At 36.2% G+C, this 22,505-nt stretch overlaps 1 protein-coding gene across 1 annotated transcript in view; it reads right to left on the bottom strand.

Annotated features, from left to right (window-relative positions):
• DYNC2H1 (dynein cytoplasmic 2 heavy chain 1) overlaps positions 1 to 22,505 on the bottom strand; it is a 147,817-nt gene that overhangs the window by 6,026 nt on the left and 119,286 nt on the right. Inside the window, exons 85-87 of the mRNA XM_040056035.2 lie at positions 21,246 to 21,335; positions 5,228 to 5,337; positions 4,814 to 4,895 (exon numbers count right to left, since the gene is read on the bottom strand). Coding sequence (XP_039911969.1) covers positions 4,814 to 4,895; positions 5,228 to 5,337; positions 21,246 to 21,335 — 282 coding nt within the window. The remainder of the gene's footprint in view (positions 1 to 4,813; positions 4,896 to 5,227; positions 5,338 to 21,245; positions 21,336 to 22,505) is intronic.

The raw sequence follows: 22,505 nt of genomic DNA, 5'->3' as shown, positions 1-22,505 counted from the left end.
AAAGACATTAAGAAAAAACTCAACAATACTAGAACAATGTACTTTCTAATATCATTTGGCTGAGCACGCCCATAGCCATGTTTTCATTTTGATAATAAACAGTATAGAGAAATTATAAGTACTATGAAAGACAGGAATTTCACAGCATATGTAATATAATCATAGTATCTTTGAAACTTAGCAGAGAGTGATTACAGAATCTTACCATAATTCCAGTTCTTACAAAGAATTTGGCAGTTCACAGCTATTGGAACTAGTTTAGGTTCAATAAAGTTATTTTTACACATTCCAGACTATGTTTCTTTAAAATACCTTTGTAGAAAGTGTGCTGATACCACGGTCCAAAGCATGTCTGTTTCCAAATTTGAAATTCTCTGCAAGAAATTTTCCCTTACTAATTAATGCCACAATTTTCCATCACATGATGCAAACTGCTGCAGACTGCAGCAGTTGTATTTTCACTTCATTACCTCTACAGGCCACCATCATTAATTTACTGATATTTTAGGATGGAGATATACTGTAAAAAAAGACCTCTCAGGATGCCTTATAATAATATATCTGTCAGTTGCTAAGAGTATAGTTTTGATATGAATACTAATATTGTGTATTTGAGACTTTTAATAATTTTTACTTTTCACTGTGTATATTAAGTTCTACCCAAGGTCATATTGCTTACTACCCAATAAGTCTCTTGCCATGTTCCTTCCTTCCTTTCGCTCTTTTCTACGATACAGAAAATGGAATGCCAAAAGGAATGACTACCTGCTTTCGTACAACAGCACAATCAGTGCACAAAGCAAACAGAAGAGATGGATTTGCATATCAATATGTGATTATAGTGCAATAGCCATACATTTTCAGTACCTTTTGTTGAAGCACTCCGAAGTGATATTAAAGTAGGTGTAATTTCATACAGATTGAATCTAAGTGATATTGAAGAAGGTGTAATTTTATACTGATTGATTCTAAATCAAATATTCATCATATCCTACTAGAGGAGATCAACTCCAGATCATACATCTAAACCATCACCTGAATTAACAATGATAATTTAACATCTGATTTGATAATTCATATAAGACTAAGGTGTGTTCTTGGCCTCATTGAGTATTCCTCTGCCTACTTTGTAGTTTCACTGGCAGATCAAGCACTGAATGCTTCTAACTTACTGATGATCACACGGTAAATTATTTGTATTTTTAGGCATAGAAAGATCAACTATCTACAATTACTGAAACTTGATGCCATTTTTTAAAATCACAGCAAGACTGAGAAAGCATTTTCGACATACAGATCATAAAGAGATTGCCTTCTTCTTTTCCTTATCACAGAACAAATTCTAAGCCATCAAAACCTTTTAAAATTAAAAGTAAGAAAAAATCTTGAAGAACACATCTTCAAAACCATGAGAGTTTTACTAAGATATGAAGTATGTGTAACTAACACATATGAAGTATGTGTAACTATCAGGTTTAAATTCACCTGCATTCCTACTTGTGCCAAACCTTCAACAGGGACATTCTATTAGGCTTTTAAATATTTGTTGATTCAGGGACTTGAGCACAACTCTCCCAGACCCTGAAACAGAGTCTCCCAGTTCTGTGAGCACAGAATCAAGTCCCTCGGTGGGATTAGTTATATAAAGTGAAATAACACCATTAGCATCTATTGAGACGCATAAACCTCAAAATAGCCTATACCATGGTCATGGTAGGGGAGTCTGGTAAACTACAGTTTCTGATTTGGGTGGGATAAAACAAGATCCCAGCTATCTCACCACAGTATGTGTTTAAGGACTTATCTGTTCTGCTGATTGCTTTTTTTTTTTTTTTTTTTTTTTTGAGTTCCCACTCGGAATAGCGTCCCATTCAACAAAGTTAGCCTGAACTCTTGAAACTGCAGATACAAAATTTACTTTACCAGTATTAAAGTTCATACTGCTCAGGTTAATCAACCGTAATGTACAATCCAGAGGATCCTTATCAAACAAGACACATTTCAGAGAATGATTTTTCTGAATCGATGACACTTTTATACCCTAGTTATAGTCCCTGTGGTATATAGCTTGAATAATGGGAAAGTTTCTCCTCAGCTCTCCATAAAGATGAGGAAGAGCTCATGGTAGTAAAATCTAAATATTCGGCATTGCAAAGGGTTCCAAATCCTTTCTGTTCATCAAAGATTAAAAGGAGCGGTGAAATTACTAGTGATTTCTTACTAATAGAGAATCAATGAGTATTTCTTTTACAGAGAAAAATGTAATATTCAAATCAAGTGAAGAAATTTGACAGAATTCTTATGTTTTGCTAAAAATAACCATTCACCCAACTGCTTGTACTATTCCAGGGGCAGAAAATTTCCTCCTAAACAAAATTATTTTTTGATTTTCAATCCCTCTTAGAATATGACACATTCTTGTAATGCAATAGATTATATACATTAACCTTTTTGCCTACACAAGATATAGACTGCTAACAGTGTACTCATAAATAGCATTGCCAAAAATTTACCACATATATTGTCAGACAGTAATACGTCTAAAATTCAGTTAGAAGTTTAATAAAAACTGGAGTATACCGTTACAAAACACTTTCCTCTCATTCTTTATTTGCTGAGCAGCTATTTCAATCTGGCAATTGTAAAATATTGTGGTATTTTTTAATATATGAATCTACTGAGATAATGTTACTTAGGAGTTGAGGTACTTGACACTGAAGAACCTCAAGCTTCTACAGTCTGCAGCTGATAGACAGCCTACTAGAATGACTGGTCTGAGATGTGAAACTCAGTTTTGACTTACTGATATGGCCTGATGTTAAGTCTCCTGTAGAATTTTTTCCCCCCTCCCAAGTTGCTAGGAGACTAAGTGCTGAGTGCTTAACCTGGACAAAAGAACTGATAACTTAGTTTTGGGGGAGGGAAAAAAGCTCCCGGAGAGAGCGGAGGGTGGGGGGATCTCGCGGCTCTTTTTTTTTCTTCTTCCGGGGGGAGCACCGATCGGGCCACGGCTGGCTGCTGGAGTCCACGGTTAACAAAGGAGTCTGGTCCTGGGAATTCTACCATCTGTTGGAGTATCCAGGAATTCGGAGTTTCTTCGCTGCCCTGCTGGATTTTGGGTGAGCCCGGGTCCCGCCGCTGCGGCTTCTCCGGCACTGCTACCTCTGCCTGCCGAGGACACCCCGTGCCTGCGGAGGACAGTCCACCGCGCCTGGCTTCCAGCCATCAGCGCCGGAGCTTCCACCGTGTGCCCTCGGGGTTCTTGGTTCTGTTCTACTATTGTTATAATTGCTGTTGTTTTTTGTCTGTCCTGTTATATTTACTAGTAAAGGACTGTTATTCCTTTTCCCCATAGCTCTGACTGAAAAGTTTTGTTTTTTTAATCTTCCAAATTATAATAACACGGAGGGAAGGATTTGAATTCCTCATTTCCTGGAGAGGCCTGCCTCTCCATAGCAGACACCTGTCTTTTCAAAACCAAGACACCTGAGAAACCTTGACTGAATTTGTAACCTCAGACCATGTGATTTGCAGGCTCCGAGGTTTGTCATATACCAGGTTTATTCCAAGCCCTAAAAGTCCCTTGGTTTATTTATCTCCAAGTTCTACACCCTTGTCTTCTCATGCTTCTTATGAAATGAAACAGGCAACCATTATTCTTACTCAAACGTCAAGATTGAAGAATTCGCAAAATTACATTCTCTGGTTCCAACAAGAATTAATTCAACAAAGTTGAAAAGACTGAACTGTATTTTGGGCTGATTGAATGATTACAGTTATCTTTACTGGCCTTACAATATATTAATATTTTAGGAATATGCAATCTTACATATGCTGTATTAATAATGTTTGACAGTGTCAGGAGCCAGCCCTGAACCCTAATATCTCCCACAGCCTTGAGTCTGCCTGCATTCTCAGACTAGAGCAGGTGCCCTGCCACTTATTCTCTAATCCTAATCCAGCAATCCCTGCTTTAGCTGCACGTGGGCCCACAGTTGCTGTTCAGTGCCCCACATTGGGCACAAGTGCCTCTGTGAGGATGTGGTTTTAAGGGCTGTGCTCCACGCTGAACACAGAACTTGAAGCTGCGCAGGATTATTTTGGGATCAACATACCTGCAGGAAGACACAGCACAGAAAACTTAATTTGTCAGTTCCCTACAAAATTATGTATAAAAAAGGTGCACAGAGACCTGTGCTGACCAAACTGGCAGTTTTATCTGGAATGTTAAGAAGTTAGACCATTTGAGGATTAATTCCTACTTTGCTGTCAAAGCAATCAGTGGTGACTTTATGCTGGGTGCAGGCATAACTGGTCATTAAAAAATTGTTGGGTTTTTATCATATCAAAAACAACTTAGTTTTCTTATAGCTTACTTTGTTTTACTGCCTTAGTAGTCTCCTTTCAGGGATTAAAGAAATGCTAACACAGGGCCTAGACTTACAGATTTACATCATGTATTTCCTCCGGCTGCACGCCATTTGTCTATCTGGACAAGAGCAAGATTTTAACTTGTGGAATTGTAGTTTCAATTTTCATCTAAGAGTTGGCTGAAGAGAATGGAACAATAAGTTTAATTTTAAAATGAGAACAGTGACCAGGGAGGAGAAAAAACATAGCTGCTTTCCTTTTCTGATTTCTGTGGAACTTTGTACTGCCATTTGAGCAGCTGTACACCATTAACCAGCCCTTTTATCTCAGGTACACCAATTATTTCTAGCTTAGTTTTCCAGGCAGTTTATGGACAGATGAACTTGGATCATACTGATAAAACATCCTCATAAACTCCTAGTAAAGCATCCTAGTAAAATACCTGAACCTGGAGTTTGCCTTCCTGTATTCGCCCTTTCCATGAAGCTGTAAATTTAAGACTGTCCACTGAACACCTCATTACTCTGCAATGGAAACACACATACAATAAATCTTACAGACGTGTAACAACAGGATATCAAACACAAAACCAAACCCAATGCATTTTCAATGTGTACCATATCATACTAAGTCTTACTTTGAAGAAAAATACATCTCTAACTGAAAGAAAAAAAAAAAAAAAGAAAAAAGAAAAAAAATCAGCATTTAAACAGGTAACAGCTATTTTACTTCAAGATGACTGAGGACAGCAATTGACATAACTTTTTGGATCTGTGTCCTGAAAATGAAATAACCTTCCTCACACATAAGGAACAATGGCACATTAGCACAAATAGGCACATTATTTTCCCCTCACCTTGCAGTCTCCTGGCGTAAAGCATTGAGAAATGTGTCTGGATGAAACAGTTCGGAAAGGTCAAGGGTGTCTGACAACAGTTTCTGTTTCTCTGCTTTTTCTACCCAGTTCTAAAAAAGAGTATTAAAAATAAAAACTAATTTTAAAAAATCCTGAAATTATTACTTGATTTTTCAACAATTTGAGTTAATGTGGATATGTCAATTATCATGATTAATGAAAATGTTTGTGAAAACATACTGTAACCTCAAAGCTTAATATTAATTTCAATTATTTCAAACTGGTAAAAAGGAAATTAAAACCTTTTTAAAATATAAAGAAAACCAGCAGTTTATGTATAACATGACTCATCCATTCTAAATAAACTCATGTTTCATTCTTTGCCCATTGCAGCTTACTTTGTACAGCAAAAAGTTATCATTATACAGTGAAAATTATAATTTCAACGATTTTATCATTGTTGAAACCCCATTTCACCTTTACTTACCGGGGAGTTTACGTTTTCCATCAAAATAGCTGCTATTTCTGTCTGCTTTAATAAGTTCAGGAAAATAACTGCATTCCTTTTAGCTATGCTTTAACATCGTTTTTTCGTATAAATGGCACATTATATTGAAGAAACACTTGATTTCCAATCTGCTGTAACAGTTTTTATAAGCATTTGCCAACAGGTTTTTTAAGTATTTCCTAGTGCTAGGTTGATGCTGCCATTTTTAGTATATTAGTTTGAGACGTGAATTCACAGAATTTATTATAAAATAAAAACTAGTCTCTGTAATACTTGGTAATAAATGAGTCTAATAAAAACTGCTCAATTATCCTTACAGAGAACATGCCTCAACCTTCTACTCTTTCTTACAGGCAGCTGTGCAACTTGTTAGGAGCAGCAAGCTTGGAATTTCCCACCAATGCAACACCTTATGTGCCAACATGAGATAAGAGACATTGCATCTTTATAAACCACGCATCCTAAAAAATGTAATCTCAGTTTGAGCCTCAAGACATTAACAATCTCAGACGAAGAATTTGCTCTCTTCAGACAAGCTTTTTAGGCACCTGACTGGTTATGCAACAGTCCACGCTCAAAATCCTCTTCTGAGACTTTTACAATATATTTCTTTGGTACAATTTATTTATACGATATAGTCACAGTCCTGACTATGGCACTGTAGTATGAACTTCAACTCACTGTACAACCCACACCTACACGTAAGCTCTTCACAGATAGATGAAGTCTTCAGGGCCAGGCTGGATGAGGCTCTGAGCAACCTGGCCTAGTGGAAGGGGTCCCTGCCCATAGCAGGGGGGTTGGAACCAGATGATCTTTAAGGTACCTTCCAACCCAAACCGTTCTGTGATTCTACAAATACTAAGATTCCACATGCTATCACTAAACAGAGAAAGACAAGCCCCACTCCTTTCTAAATACCAGCTCCTAGGTAATTATAAAATTGCTGTAGTCACTGAATAAAAGATCTTTGGAGTTACACTCTCATCACACAATGTACCTGCCAAGCACCCATATCATGTTTAAAAAATACTTTATTGTATTGTTTGAACTGCTGACAGATGAATAATTCCACACAACCATTTAGAAGTGATGAATCATTGAAAATGCAAGTAGGTATCACTCAGTAACTTTTATTTTATTTTGGCAGTGTGTCACGCACATCTCCATGTTTCCAACATGTCCAAGCTTTTAATCAGGTTGGTTTGTTATCTGGTGTTGGTTTTTTTTGTTTGTTTGTTTGTTTTTTTAATCTGCCACATCCCTGATTATAAGCTCTCAACCCAAATTATTATGAATCAGTTCAGAGATTTTTGCTTTCCATTTTCATTAGGTAAATGTACACAGTTAATGACTCTTGTCTGCATGGTTCTTTTAATGATTTTATATAATATTTTTATCATATAGCAGTAACTCTGTATTCTAGTTAGGAGAGGTTTTGTAAATTGTTTTGTGTAATAAAAGTAGACATTATTTTGACTTGTATTTAATATAATCATTCTATTGCTGTCATAAAATAAACTTTTAATGGAACTGCTAAAGAGAAATGCCAGATGTTTATATTCCACCCAATTAAAAGACCAGTATGGGTGATATTAATTCTGAACTCATATAATTAAGTAGCACTAGGATGTACACAATAACAAAAACTTTTATTAGATCACAAAAGCAAAATTGTAATGGCTTGTACTGCCCTATATAAAGCTGAATATGTAGCTCATTTACATCCATTTAAATAAATAATTTTAGATGCAATCAAATGCATTTTACAACCCAATTGTAAAAAATATCCCTACGTTTATTTTAGCCCTATAAGACCACATGACAACCTATTAGGGAAATGCTACAATCTCAAAAGACAACACCACTCTATAAATAGATCATTTGTCACTGGTAGTCCAACTGCCACTGCCAGAAGGCTGGAAAAGATCAGGTGTTGATGATGGGAAGGAAGTTCAAGCTAAGTTGTAGAAAGACTGAAGTGATTTTTCCTGAAAAGGAGAAATCCTGTAACAGATAACATCCCTCCCCCCAGTCCCAGCTAAGACAGAAATATGTATTGATTGCATTTGTCAAAGTGATGAAACATTTTTCGACTTCTTATTCACCTTGGATGGCCATGCAGCATTTCAGTCTGAAGGGCTTCCTTCCATCACTAACTCTTATATAACTATATAACTATTATACCAACAAGGCTGTCTACAGTCCAAGTCCAAGTATCCTAACGCTGAAAATATTTTTACTACAAAATTAAAAAAAAAACCAACAAAAAACTATCATTCACTCTTCTTTGCAACTGCTCATTTCATTATTTCAATATCTTCTGAATCTTTCTTATTACCATTACACTAGAAATTTAACTGTCTGTGATAGATTAATTTAGAAAATTATGATTATAAATACAATATCAAAACTTATCAGTGATACCCAAAATGCTTCCAAAGCAGTTCCTGGCAGGATATTTCAGAATTTCCATTAATGTAGGGTTCTGTTTGCTATAATAAAACCATTTTCTTTTCTTTTTTTGTCCCTTACAAAAACAAGTCTATAAGCATGGTCTCAGGTGGTTCAAATAATACTTTTTCATGCATCTTAAAATCCAAGAAACATCTATTCCACTTTCAGAGAGAAGTCTTCCTTATCATGTGTAATCCCAAGGCAAACTGAGCACCTCACTGAACAGTGGAAGGAATAAGGAGGCTGCCAGATTTTCACATTATTATTTCTAGAGCTTTAGGATCACAGAACTCCTCTAAAATGAAACAAGTACTTTTTCTTCACCAGTTTTAATTAATTCTAAATGTAGATTCTTCTACTGCATTTTTCTATTGCTGTGGTCCCCAAAGAGAATCTATAAGGAAAATCATATCAAGCACCACAGAAGTCATTTCACTTTTTGTGCCTAGATGGAAAATTGTATTCAGTGTTACACGAATATGTATAGCCAGGAATCATACAGCACAATTCTGTTTTTCTCCTACTTTTAGAAGTTTTCCACATTACTAGGGAAAAAAGTGCAGAACTTTCTAAGTCTGAGAGCAAACAATGGTGAGTAGCACTGCTAGGGGAGTAAGTATTCAGCCAACTGAAGTGTAGACTGAGCAAAGGTCAAACAAGCAGTTATGCTACAGTCCCATTTTCCTCACAGTGCAGCAGCTGTTCTACAGATGTGCTCCTAAGTGCAGGCATTCAGTGGTAAATGCCAGCAGTAGTGACAGTATTACAGCTCAAAGAAATGAAATAGAGGGATTTTTCCAGGCATTGAGCCCAGAGGGGGTAATGCCTAGAGTTCTGAGGAACAACTGGTATACAACAATAGGCTCCCTTGTGATAATTCTTTGTATGTGAAATCCCTGAGACATTATTCTTGAGGTAGTTATCCTTTAATAAAAGAATATGTGAATACTGCAGTATTTCAGGTATATAATAAGGTGTTGACCCATACTTACAAATAATAACTAACACCGTTATCATTTAATTTAATTTGCAGATTATGTTTGGTTTCAAATATTTTTTCTCCTTTCTCCGTTAGAGGGACTAGCGGTAAGGGGGGTGTGGCAAGGGCGGAAGGGAAGTGGAATGGAAGGGAAGTGGAAGGTGAAGTGAGGGAAGGGAAGGTGACGGGCAGGAAGGGAAGGGAAGAGGTGGAGACGGGAAGGCGAATGTGGAAGGAGAAGGTTGGCAGGGGGAGAAGGGGGCACCGGAAGGCGAAGGAGGGAAGGGAAGGGAAGGGATAAGGGAACGTTTGGGACGGGGATAGGAAGGAAAAGAAAAAGAAGCAAAATAAAAGAAAAGACACTAGAATAAGAACAATTAAATCCCAGAAACTAACAGTAAACAATAACAATAAAAATACCTAAATGGCCACTTCAATCCCCTTTACACTTTCAATTTCACTTTCCTTTACGCTTTCATTTCCTTACTTTATTCCCCCTTTCCTTTTCCTTTCCTTTTCCTTTTCCATTTCATTTCCTTCTTCCTTTCCTTTTCCTTTCTTTCTTTCCTTTTCTTTTCCTTTTCCTTTCCTTTCCTTTCCTTTCCTTTCCTTTCCTTTCCTTTCCTTTCCTTTCCTTTCCTTTCCTTTCCTTTCCTTTCCTTTCCTTTCCTTTCCTTCCCTTTCCTTTCCCCAAAACCACTGGCTACTGCTTTAAACAAAATACTATTAATCTTTATTTCAGTTTGCCACACCTCAGAGCCCCTCTGTTTGTTGAGGAAGTCTGAGCAATAACACAACAGCACAGTGTTACAGCATAAATGTTCTAGCTGGCTAAGCATGTGCTAGGAGACATGCAGGAAGGTACAGCTGACAGAAACATTGGTAAATGTGACCTCATTCTGGTTACTGTATTAGCTCATTTTTCATCAAACCAGGAAATTAACTTCCCCTGAATTTCTGTTTCTTACATTTAATGTGGTTACTAGTGTGATGCATAAGAACTGTAACAACGTAATGACAAGTTAACGATTGACGTATGCCAAAAAAACCTACTACTTTCACGTATTTCCTGTATGATCACTAAACACAGAATCCAGTTAGGCAATATTCTTATGCTTCAAGCCTTCTAGTCTCCTCTTTCCCAAGTAGTTCCATCACCAGGCACTAGACTGTATTGGATGTTACACAGCAGAGTGTAACTGGGTAAGGACACTAAAGAACTGAAATAATTCCTTGGTGGAACCAACTCCCCATCCCCAAAAATAAGTTGCAGGGGACAGAAAATAGTGGCATACAATAGTCATTTGTAGATAACAGACTAGATTGCATACAATAATACTTGGGCTAAGTCAGGACTACATCAGACAAAACCTTTGCGGAGCTCTGGGGCACAGATGCTGAAATCCATATTGTGATGGTGCTGGTGTGACCAAACAGGGGTAGAGAATACTCAATATATTAGCCACTGGTAATGATGGGACGCACTGCAGTAATTTGTTTTACAGTACGAGTTTGATGGCTATGTTACAATGAAGAGAGCCATGAATAGAGCTACTTTGCTCATCTTCCCTGGTAACACCCCATGAGATACAGATTTTCCATTAGCATCTCCTTCACAGTCCCTTTTCCTCTAACGAAACAATGACCCCTTGAACAGCAGTCACCAGTATCTCTCAATTTTTTTCCTTCTTGTTTACCAGTCATTTATTTTTTATTAACATCCTCTCTTAAGGCTGTCAAAATATGGAGAAAATCTCTCACCCATGCCTGTGTCACAGAACTCTACTATATTAGTAACTATTGAAGCTTAACCTAACTCTCCGATAAGTAAGAATGTTAATCAAACAGACTAAAGCAATCTAATCAGAAATTGCTTAACTCTGTGGGGTCCATATCCCAAAATACCTAAAAGATTCCACAATTAAAAGGCAAAGAAGGAAATCTGGGGTTTTTTAGATGAGAAAAAGACCACAGAATGGAAACAGTGGCTGATGCAACTCCATTTAAAGAAAGGAAGTAAATGATGCCATGGCTAGACTGTGATCTGGCATTCTGGCACACCATGCTGGCTCATGCAAAAGCCGCTTACTCTCCATTAAACAGAACACTCCAACACAGGATTACTGCTCAGACTAGCAGATAGTTTGTTCAAAAAATAACAACTTTGTGTAGACACAGAGTATAATTACGTTTTGTTTTTCTAATTGATGCAGTAAGCTGGTATTGATTGCTATTTACTCCTATATTGCAAAGCTAAGGTAGTTAGCATAAAAGTACCTCAGATGCAGCATATCAGCTCTTTGAAGCTCATAAAACCTTTTATTAAACCCAAAGGCAAATTTCTTTTGTTTTGGCCAATCCCGAAAGAACAGCTCATCATAAAGGCTGTAGGTCTCTTTCAGAGGTCCTGTGACACTTGAGAGCTAAGAGAACGCTGGAAAGCATTAGCATAATGGCATAAAGCTTCATTCACACCTGTTCTCAGGAAGCAACCCAGAAAAATATACATTAAGGAGCAATTTAAGCAAAAAATATTGCACATTTTGTTAAACAGCACACTTTTTTCTGTTATATTTTTAAATAAATTTTTGTTTTCTTTTTTTTAGCTATAATGGCTTTAGTTTTTAAATTGCTCAATTATAGAAGTATTTTATTCATAAAATTAAACATTTTGGCATCCAATCCAGTTGCAATTCAGAGTAGCTCCAAATTCAACACCAATTTAGGTTGCTTGGGGCATGGTCTACTCTAGTTCATGTATCTCCAAAGACACCTCCCCAAATCAAGTATTTCCACAAACCTCTCTGGACAATATGGGTAATGTTTTTCAATTTAGAAGCTCAAAACTGGACAAGCATATCAGATGTGGCCTCAAAAGCGCAGAAGAAATAACTCTCTTTGACCTTTAGTGAGATCATTAGGAATTTTGCATTTCTATGGTATCTTTCCATACACACATTGGTTTCAGTTTTATTATTCTAGTAAAATCTTAATGCGTTTCTTATTTGATGGATTCTTCTGTTGATATACTCAAATCATTACTTTTTACTTTCTCAGTGTAATAAAATACATGAATACTCATGACAGAATAAATCTTTTTCATAACTTTGTAGTCTACACAGCTGAAGAATGAACAATATTTGGTTTAGTTCTAAATTATTTACTGCCTTTTGCCTAATGTAGAGGTAATTTCAATTGCTTAATTTATCACATGGGATAATGAAATATTAGAAATACTGAAAACATTAATGATAGAGGACCTATAAGAAAACACTCTCTATGTATAAGGAAACACACACACACAACACTGTGCAACCGTATAAACCCAACAGGAATTTTGAAATTTAAGTTCAGATGTAGAGAATAGATTTCTCATTTGCATCACAACTCTCTTAGTTCAGAACGACTGTGTGGAATTACCAATACAAATATATCAATATGGTTTTGCACTTCCTTGTCCATGTAGGGACACACATTCTAATTTAGTTGCTATTTACAGCACCCAGCTGAACACACTGAGAAACATTGTAGAGCAGGAGGGCATTTATCCTTCCTGCCTTTAAGCATCACTTACACACCTTAAATAGGGATCTAAGTTTCCCATCACTCTTAACAACTCTTCTACTTTGACTCAAGGTTTGGCTTCTTTTCTCTTCAATTATGTACCTTGCTGAACATTTGGAGATAAAGACTACACCAAAAAGAACTCTACTAAGAAAAAAAATCGAACAACAAAATGAACAAAACCCCGAATCTGAATGCCTGTTGACTTCAGTTTTAAAATGCAGTCATGTCTGTTTACAGAATTGTTGAGCACATTTGTATCCTGCTCTGATTGCTTTATTTGACTCTGAATTCCCAAGAGTAAAACTACTGCACACTTGACAGATAAAGAAGGGTTTAGTCAAAAATTATTCTTATGACTCTTTTCCTTCACAAACTAAATTTGAGATGACAGACTTGAAATTTAAAAGGCTCTGAAATGTTAATTATGTTTAATATATTTGCAAAGGGATAAAATATGAAACTGTTATAATTTCAAATTCTGTAATATGGTAGCTCCTTCAAAGACAGAAAGGTCAAGATGCAGCTACATTTCTGCCTTCCCCCAAAGAAATGCCAAAAAACATTGCTAATTAGGGATGATGCTCGCTTGTAGAATGGAAATCTGTTTCTAATAAAAAAATGGTTTTTTTTTTTTTAATACATATCTGCAAATGATACTTGAGAAATCATTACAGCATGTTACCATTGATTTTGACCAATTAAAATCTCAAAACAGGAGATGAAATCTTTTGCAAACTATTACACCAACCCAGTTCCCAGCAAAACATCTGGAAGTTAAAGGAGAGCTACAATCACACTACCTTCTAGTTACAAAGCTGTCTTACTACTCTACGTGATTTATTTCTGTGTATGACCTTCTAACTCTGAAATCAGAATTATAAATGAAACAATAAAGGATTTTGAATAGATTGCTTACTCTCAGTAGACAGAATACTTCAGTATAGCAGTGATAAGAACAGCAAGTTACTGCAACCAAGGGCAAGTTCTGCCTAACCAACCTAGTGGCCTTTTATGATGGAGTGACTACAGCACTGGACATGGGAAGGGCTATAAATCTGGATTTATGGGCCATCTATCTGGATTTCTGTAAAGCCTTTGACAGGGTCCCTACAACATCCTTCTCTTTAAGCCAGAGAGAGATGGATAAGAAATTGGTTGGATGTTCACATCCAGAGGGTGGTGATCAATGACTCAGAGTCCCAATGAACATCAGTGACAAGTGGTGTCCCCCCCCGGGATCCATACTGGAATGAGTGTTATTTAATATCTTCATTAATGACATAGATAATGGGATCAAGTGCACCCTCCTCAGGTTTGCAGATGACACCAAGTTGAGTATTGCTGTTGACACACCTGAAGGACACAATTGCCACCCAGAGGGACCAAGGCAGACTTGAGAAGTGGGGCCCTTGGAATCTCTTGAGGTTTAACAAGATGAACTACAAGGTGCTGCACCTGGGTCAGGGCATTCGCCAGTGTCAACACAAATTGGGGATGAACTGATCAGAGCAGCCCTGCTGAGAAGAACTTGGGGGTGCTGGTGGGTGAGAGGCTGGACACGAGCTGTCAGTGTGCACTCACAGCCCAGAGAGCCAAACGTGTCCTGGGCTGCATCCAATGGTGGGCAGCAGGGCCAGGGAGGGGATTCTGCCCCTCTGCTCTGCTCTGCTGAGACCCCAGCTGCAGTGCTGCAGCCAGCCCTGGGCTCCCAGCACAGGAGGGACAGGGACCTGCTGGAGTGAGTCCAGAGGAGGGACACAGGATGATTAGAGGGATGGAGAACATCTCCTGTGAAGAAAGGCTGGGAGAGTTGCGATTGTTCAGCCTGGAAAACAGAAGGCTCTGGGGAGACCTAATGCAACCTTCTAGTACCTGATAGGAATCCTACAACAAAGATGGAGAGAGACTACTTACAAGGGCATCTAGTGACACAACAAGGGGGAATGGCTCCAGACTGAAAGAGGGTAGATTAGGTTAGATATTAGGGAAGAAATTTTTTCCTGTGAGGGTGGATGAGGTATTGGAACCGGCTGCCCAAAGCAGCTGTAGATGCCCCATTCCTAGAAGTGTTCAAGGGCAGGCTGGATCTGGTTCTGAGCAACCTGGTCTAGTGAAAGATGTCCCTGCCTATGCCACGGGGTTGGAACAAAATGGTCTTTAAGGCCCCTTCCACCCCCAACCTCTCTCTGATTCTAAGTTGTCTAGAAAAAGCAAAGCAGATTGATGGGATGAACCTAAAAATTGGTGCATTAGCATGTGCTGCAGCCTCCTCATTTATTAATGGATGGAATTTAAAATTACCAGTCTTTGACAGAATGACATAAGGACTCATTTTCATATGTGAATGATAATAACATCGTTTTCTACCACTTGTACTAAAATTAACCTTTTTTGCTTGAGCTTTTGTCAGACAAGACTATCCATTTTACTCTGCTTTCTCTTTTGCAGACAGCTCTGTCCATGATAAAGGAGATAGAGTGAAAAACAAGTTACTATAACAGAGCAATCGACGCTTTTAATTTTGACATATTAAATGCATAAAATTGATGAATATTTTATTATTGCATCTTTTCAGATTTCTTCCTGTATTGTGAAAGTGTGTCCTGTAACTTAAAGAGAAGTCAATGAATGATGATTATTTTATTAGTTTAAATAAAGGATACCAACTACAGCTTTACATCTCATATAATATATATTACAGCTTTTTGTAATTTACTGAGTATATAAATATTATCTTATATCTATAGAAGAAATACAGAATACTGAATCTAGGTTTTTTAAATTTAAACCTAGGTTAGGAAAAAAATATAATTTTCTTTAAAATATGGTAATTTCTCACAGATATATTGTCTGTAGAGACAATGACCTGGGTCTGTCTTCTTTTATTCAACACTTACAAAAATATTTTTATGAGTAATTATCTCCTGCAATAAATAAATTATAATCAAAGAGCTGAATAATTGGTTAGTGGTATGTAAGGGGTGTTGCTCAAACTTCTGGTTACAGGGTAGTATTTAATAATTTCAACAGAACAGCCATTCTCACAAAACATGCATAGAATTTCAAGAATTTAATGAGCAGCCATTGGATTCTGTTGAAACAGATTACTTTTCTCAACAGTTAAGCCTGATGTTTATTAAAAAGCCCATAACTTGTGGATGCCTCAGTTTAACAGAGCAACTAATGCTCATTATGAATAAGCTTCAACAGCTCACAAAACCAAAAGAAATGCAGGTAGCAATATTTTCCCTTTTCCAATGCTGCTTTTTAAAAACTGTCTTTCCAGTTTCTTCTGCAACTGTTTTTTAGGTAAAAGGCATGTTTTTCCAAAACTTGACATAAGACTTGCTCATTGGCAACCAAAATTATTTACCTTTGAAATACCATAGTCTAAACATTTAGTGTTAAAACTTTAAGTTAAAACTTATTTTGGAAGAAAACAAACATTTCACTACAAAAAAAAAAAAAAAAAAAAAAAAAAGTATGTTTAGTTTTGGTCATCACAATATATGAAAGTTATTATGTTATTGGAGAGTGTCCTAAGGAGGGCTGCAAATATGGTGAAGGGCCTGGAGGGGAAACTGTATCCATGCATGAACACAGCTTCCTGTAAGAGCACAAAAAATGCTTCACCTTCTGCTTTAATTTCCTTGGATAACAGATCTTATTTCAATGGACAACTCCTATCACCCATCCATGTCCAAAACTTTCATCTCACACTTTGTTTGGTCCCTTGTTTGGATGGTGCATCTTTACAAAGCACTACTGCTCTTTATCAGCCATTACTTCAGCAATGCAATCTAACTGAGACAGTCATTAAAAGGGACATGATAAAACAGCTGCTAAGAGCTTCAGATTTGCCTATTAGAGACAAACAAAACATATTTTTTTAGTAGTACTTGCAAATTTCCAATTTTTACCAAGCAGTTATCAAGTAGATCTAAGATCTTAAAAGACATATCCTGGCTGATAAATTTGGAACAAAGTGAAATCATGCTGCAAGATGATGAGAACTGATGAAACAATTGAGGATCAGTTCCTCAGCAGATAATGTTAGGCTGCAGTTGTATTTTTGTTTTGATATTCATATAGCTAAAGAGGACAAGCCAAGACAAGCAGCAGAAAAATGCCAATTCTTCAGAATAATGAAGTGGAAATTCGAACTAAAATAATGAAATGAGTGGATTTAAAACACATTACTTAATTAATTTTTGTGCTTCAATAGTAGAATACTAAATCTGGAGTATTCTGCACTGTACAGATACCTAGGTAACAGCTGTTCAAATAGAGAGCCATGAGAGGAACAATGACTAGGTGGGGAACCAGCCAACTAACCCATCTGAACCAGCCTCTCCTAAAACTGTTAAAGACAAACCATTAAGCTATTGTCCCTGCTGCAAACTCTGCTAAGGCAATGTTATTAGAAAACACTCTGGAAACAAAGTGTGATTACCTGGACTGCGATAGGACTTATTATGGAGTGCCCAAGTGGATGAATAGTGGGACTGAGCACCGCTATTCTGGATTTGTACAAGATTTACTATGTGAGTTCTTTAACCTGGTGAAAATCAAGAGGACTTGATTCCCTTGGTTTTCGAAGAGCAGCCTTTCTGCTTGTTATCAGTGAATGAAAATTTAATATCTCTGCCTAGATGCCTGGGGTGTGAAGGAAAAATCCTGGGTTTCCTATTCCCAGAAGGTTTTATAGTATATTCAGCAGGCAACTTCCAAGACTTCAAACCTCATACACCTTGGGCATCCAATCCTCCTTTCTGGGGACATGATTGTTGAATTAGAGGAACAGGGTTCCAAAAAAGGAACAAAGTCATTCTTCCTTAAATAATAAAAGACCATTAAAATAGTAAAAATCTTATACTAGGTGATCAAACTGGTATTGAAGTTAAATATTACTACTTTAGATTTTACTCAGGACGGGAAGGGACAAGAGAACAGCATTGCAGAAGACAAATATGTCTCTTGAAAACATATGAAGTTTAACTTCTTTATATACTAGAAATACTTTATAGATAAATGCACAATTTCAATGAAACCTTTCATAAATTATGCAATTAAAAACTTTCAGTATTCACAAACATTTCCTTGATTAGAACTCTGAAGTGGTGCTTATGATTTCGAAGTCAGAATGTACACTATGAGATGTTTAGCAGCTCTCTAACCAAACAGTCATGCAAAGGAAGAATTGTTTTTGTAAATGATTAACACCAGCTGAGTCCAAAAGAATGAAATACAAGGGTTTTTTTGAGTAAGAATGGTTTGGGGTTCTTTTTTGAAAAGGTGAAATAAAGCTCTTTATTCAGTTCTTACGGAAACAAAAATCAATTTCCAATTTGTTGACCTGAAACAAATTTTTGAGGTTGCTATTCAGCTGAGATATGCCTGGGTTGCTGTTTTGCCTCTTAATAGCTGCAGTTCTGAGTCTCCAATCCCTCTTTCTCTCCTGCTGGTACCCATATCCATGAAAAGACACTTATCTAGAGACTGGGATGCACTTAATACCCTTATACACTGATGTGTATTATTGCTGAGCTATGATCATGAACCAAGGGAGACGGAAACCACAGAAAACATTTAGGCTGCCATCACAAGGAAACTGACAGTATAAAGACCAAGAACTAAAACTTATACAATGATCACTGATGATTCATACATTTCATGCCTTAATGTTGGCAGCAAATATATCATTGTAGACAGACAAGCTGAAACACAGTATTATAAAATTCAATGTCAGCACTGTTAACTGAAGGTATTCAGAACTCCATCTTAGAAGAATGTTCAATACATAACTTTTGTTTCAATTTAAAACAAAAGCTACCATCCAAATATCAGAATTTTCACCTGGGAAGAAATCACCTATTTACACCAGGTCTGTCACCATAACATAGTACACAGTAATACATGCCTCTACTGCATTTTGCATATACACATTTCTTAATATTTTCAATATGAAATTTTCAGTATTTTCAGTTTTCTTTTTTTTGTTTTTATTTTGCTTTTTACTGAGTGAATTCAGAGCTAAAAAATGCAACACCTGTTGTTTTTCTGCCCGTTGTTGTGTAATGCTCTCAGAACAACTTTACACTTCTATAAATTCTGCTATAAATATTTTACCATCTGGCCTATATTTTGTGTTCCTCCCCATCCCCATTAAATGCTTGTTGCAGCTGCTTTTATTGCTTTCTGCACTGGCAACAAACCTCTTGACAAGGCAGCCTTTTACTAATGCAGGTAGAGACTTACTCCATCCTTAGTAAATGTAATACTTTAGTTCAACTTTGATCTTTCAATGTCTCCTATTTCATCTTAAAAATGTTTCAATCAAACCTGTCTCCAACAGTAAAGTCAGTATCTTACAATGAAACAGAGGGACATAAGAGTAACTATAAAAAAAAGCTTATAAAGTTGGTCATATAAAACTGAACTAATTCAAAATATGGCATTTATTGAAATGAAAATGTGAAGATAATTTTCAGAGTTATGAGATATCTTTATTGAAGCCTTTATTGAATTTCTGAATACCAAGCCTAGACTTAACGACTGATTAATTACATTTATAAAATCCTAAATGAAAAGTCACAAAAAAGAAAAATTAATTAAAAAATAATCAAGACTAATCAGGAAGGTATAATGGGCACAATCACAATTTGGAATCACATTTAAGGAAAAAGATGATTCAACCAAAATTCATAACTAGAAATAATCAACATTTTTCTAATAATATAAAATATAGAAATAAGAAATTGTATTTCAGATGTGATTTTACTAGAAGCTTGATATGCAAAACAGACTGGTACTGTATTATTAAGAATTATTCAAAATACAACTATATGACATATCTGACATTAAAGAAATAAAATGAGACAGCAGCTGTTATCACTAATAAAAATTTAACATAATTTACTGTTTATGGACACAGTCAAGTATCTACTGTAAAGCTATGCCTTAATAATCTTTCTCTCTCTTACAATCAATAACTGTGGAAGACTGTAAATGATTCCTTCATAATAACTTTCATAAAAATGGCTAATCCAAATGTACCATTTTGTCAGCAGTTTGAGCAATGAGAAAGGAAGACTACTATCATGATAATGCAGCAAATATAATGCAGCACATTAGTCAATAGCTGACTGGAGTAATATATGGAAATAAAAGCTTTTGGGGCATGACATGTGGTTGAAAATCATCTATTACTATTAACACTGATTCCCTCCTGTTACCTCTGCATTATGACTCTGTATGAGAGGTGCACTCCACACAGAAGCTCAAACTCTAATCTCAGACTTCCATTAAAAGTAAATCATATAAGTAAGGAAAATTGCAGGCAGTTTGGTCACAACGAAATGAAAGTAGAAGTTGCAAACAGTAATGTACTCTTGGAGCTTACAAACATGCTGACTCACCACAAATGATGCTTTAATACTAAAGGCTGTAACAGTCAGCAAAAAGACAGATGGGACTAAGTTCAACTCCAGTTATATGACCAAATAACATTTGAACATGCACTATAACTTGTTGTTATACATATTAATATTTTTTCTGCTTTGTACTTTAAACCTTTTTCAAAGGAAAGGATAAAGAAAAAATAAGTATTAGCCAAAAGAAATTGTCTGCATAACAAGAATCTTAGTAATACTTTAGAAATATTTATTTGACAGTTTCTTTAGAAAAAGTCATGCCTAGGAGACACGTGGCCCTCAAATCATTCTTCTGAATCTGACAGTCAACATAAATGTTGACAAAAATCTTGGTATTCCATTGGACAAGATGTGTTAATTAAGATCAAAACTATCAGCTTTCTATTTATTGCCTGGAGATAACAAGGATCTGTCCTTTCTAAAGTAGTCTTCCTCTCTCGCAGGCTCTCCCAGTTTTCTCTCTGTGTATCCAACAAAGATACAGAATCTGTTTTCTTAAATACTGATTAATTTATATAAATTACTTTTATTTGTGTGTGTCCTATCTTAAATACACCATTTCTGTCAATCAAAGTATATGCAGATTTACCTTAACTACAAATTAACCTCTTTATGTCAGACTGTGGATAGACAGAGCTGTTGGCAGTCTCTGCCCCTTCTCTTATGGCCCTCTGTAAACATGGAGAACGCAGATCTTTTCATTACTTTGTTCCAAGACTAGTCATCTATGAATTTCTACATTAGATTTATTAGAAATGCTCCATTTATGTCTTGATAGGCATCTCTCTACCAGTTAAAGAGCGTGTCTTGACTTAAATGTAAAATTTCATCTGGGTAAAAAACGTCGTTTTCCCCCACAGTTCACCACAAAGACTAATGACTAAGATGTAAACCTACTGTGAACTAACTAACAATATTATCACATTATTCCTTGATCTTTAGATTTTTATATATCTTTTCACACAACTAAAACTCTTCTGGACCTGTGTTTGTAAAGTCCTACTAGTGGAATTTACATAATATACTGTGTCACTGAATACCAGCACACTGAGGTAAATGACTCTTTAGAATTACCTGTATAGCAAGTGCTCGAGCTACGAGACTTCTAAGATATTGCAAAGGATCTTCTGGACCTTCCCACTTGCTTTGCCATGTGACAGGACACTGAAATAAAAATATATTTACTGAAAGTATCAATTTCAAATCCATCATCATTACATTTTAAGTTGGTAACTTGAATAAAAATAAATAATCTGGAGATCAAATGTATCTACAAAAAAAAAAAAGGCAACACCAGTAATAGAATGATCAAGAACATACAACCACAAACAGAAAGGCTGTATTCCTGCTAATTCTTTGTGTGGCCCAGACAGTGTTGATGGAGAACTTGCAAGAACCCCTGCTATTCAATAAGGAAATATCAGTTGGTTCCACAAATATTTCCAAAAGGCCTGAAGACCATTATTTCTTGGAAAGTCAAAATGTCATCTTTCAACTGCAGCCACAGTTTCCCACTCCTTTGCTGCAGCCTCCTCAGACTACAAAACACAGTTGTGTGGCTCTGTGGTGAAGAGAATCTGGTACAATCCTTCTGCATTATTATTTTCTCATCACCTCATAGCTTTTGTAGAGCAACACCTGAGAAAAAAAATCCTGCAAGACTTCCCCATATAAACTTCTCCTTGACTTCAAAAAGAAAGGCTTAAAAGCACATCTGTTAAACTTCCTCCTTATAAAATAAAGATAGAAACACTATTTTACCTACTCCACAGGAATCTAAAGCATACTGAAAGTGACTGCAAGATTCTCTAACATATGAGAAATAGAATTTATGTAAATCAGTACCTGTGGGATATTGCACAATACTGAAGACGCTGAGCAGAATAAACAGTTTATATTGTTTAGTATTTACATCTGCATTTTCCAGGAAGTGTCCATTCTAATAGCATATGTACTGAACAGGTATTCAAAATCTGATCACAGAAGATTGGGAAAAAAGGTATCTTTCAAAGTAAATACTCTGTATTTACCATTTATACATAAACACCAGAATGTAACTAGATTCAAGGATACTAATTAAAAATTATTTCAATAAACTAGCATATAAAGCACAGTTAACTGCATGGGGTTTTTTTTCTAATCAGGATTTTTTTAAACTTATTTTTGTTTGAAACCTTGCATTTTTGCAGCCACTTCTAGTAGATAGGGACTTACAGGCAGCTTATCAATCCATCACGTACAAGGCATTTGCCAAATATTGCCAATATATCACCCTAAATTACTTTAAGTCTAAAGAAATAGCTTAGCTAATTGATATTATGTAAGTGTATCTCA

The sequence above is a fragment of the Hirundo rustica genome, chromosome 2, assembly GCF_015227805.2.
Source record: "Hirundo rustica isolate bHirRus1 chromosome 2, bHirRus1.pri.v3, whole genome shotgun sequence".
Taxonomy (NCBI): Eukaryota; Metazoa; Chordata; class Aves; order Passeriformes; family Hirundinidae; genus Hirundo; species Hirundo rustica.
This window is presented reverse-complemented; position numbering and strand designations above follow the sequence as displayed.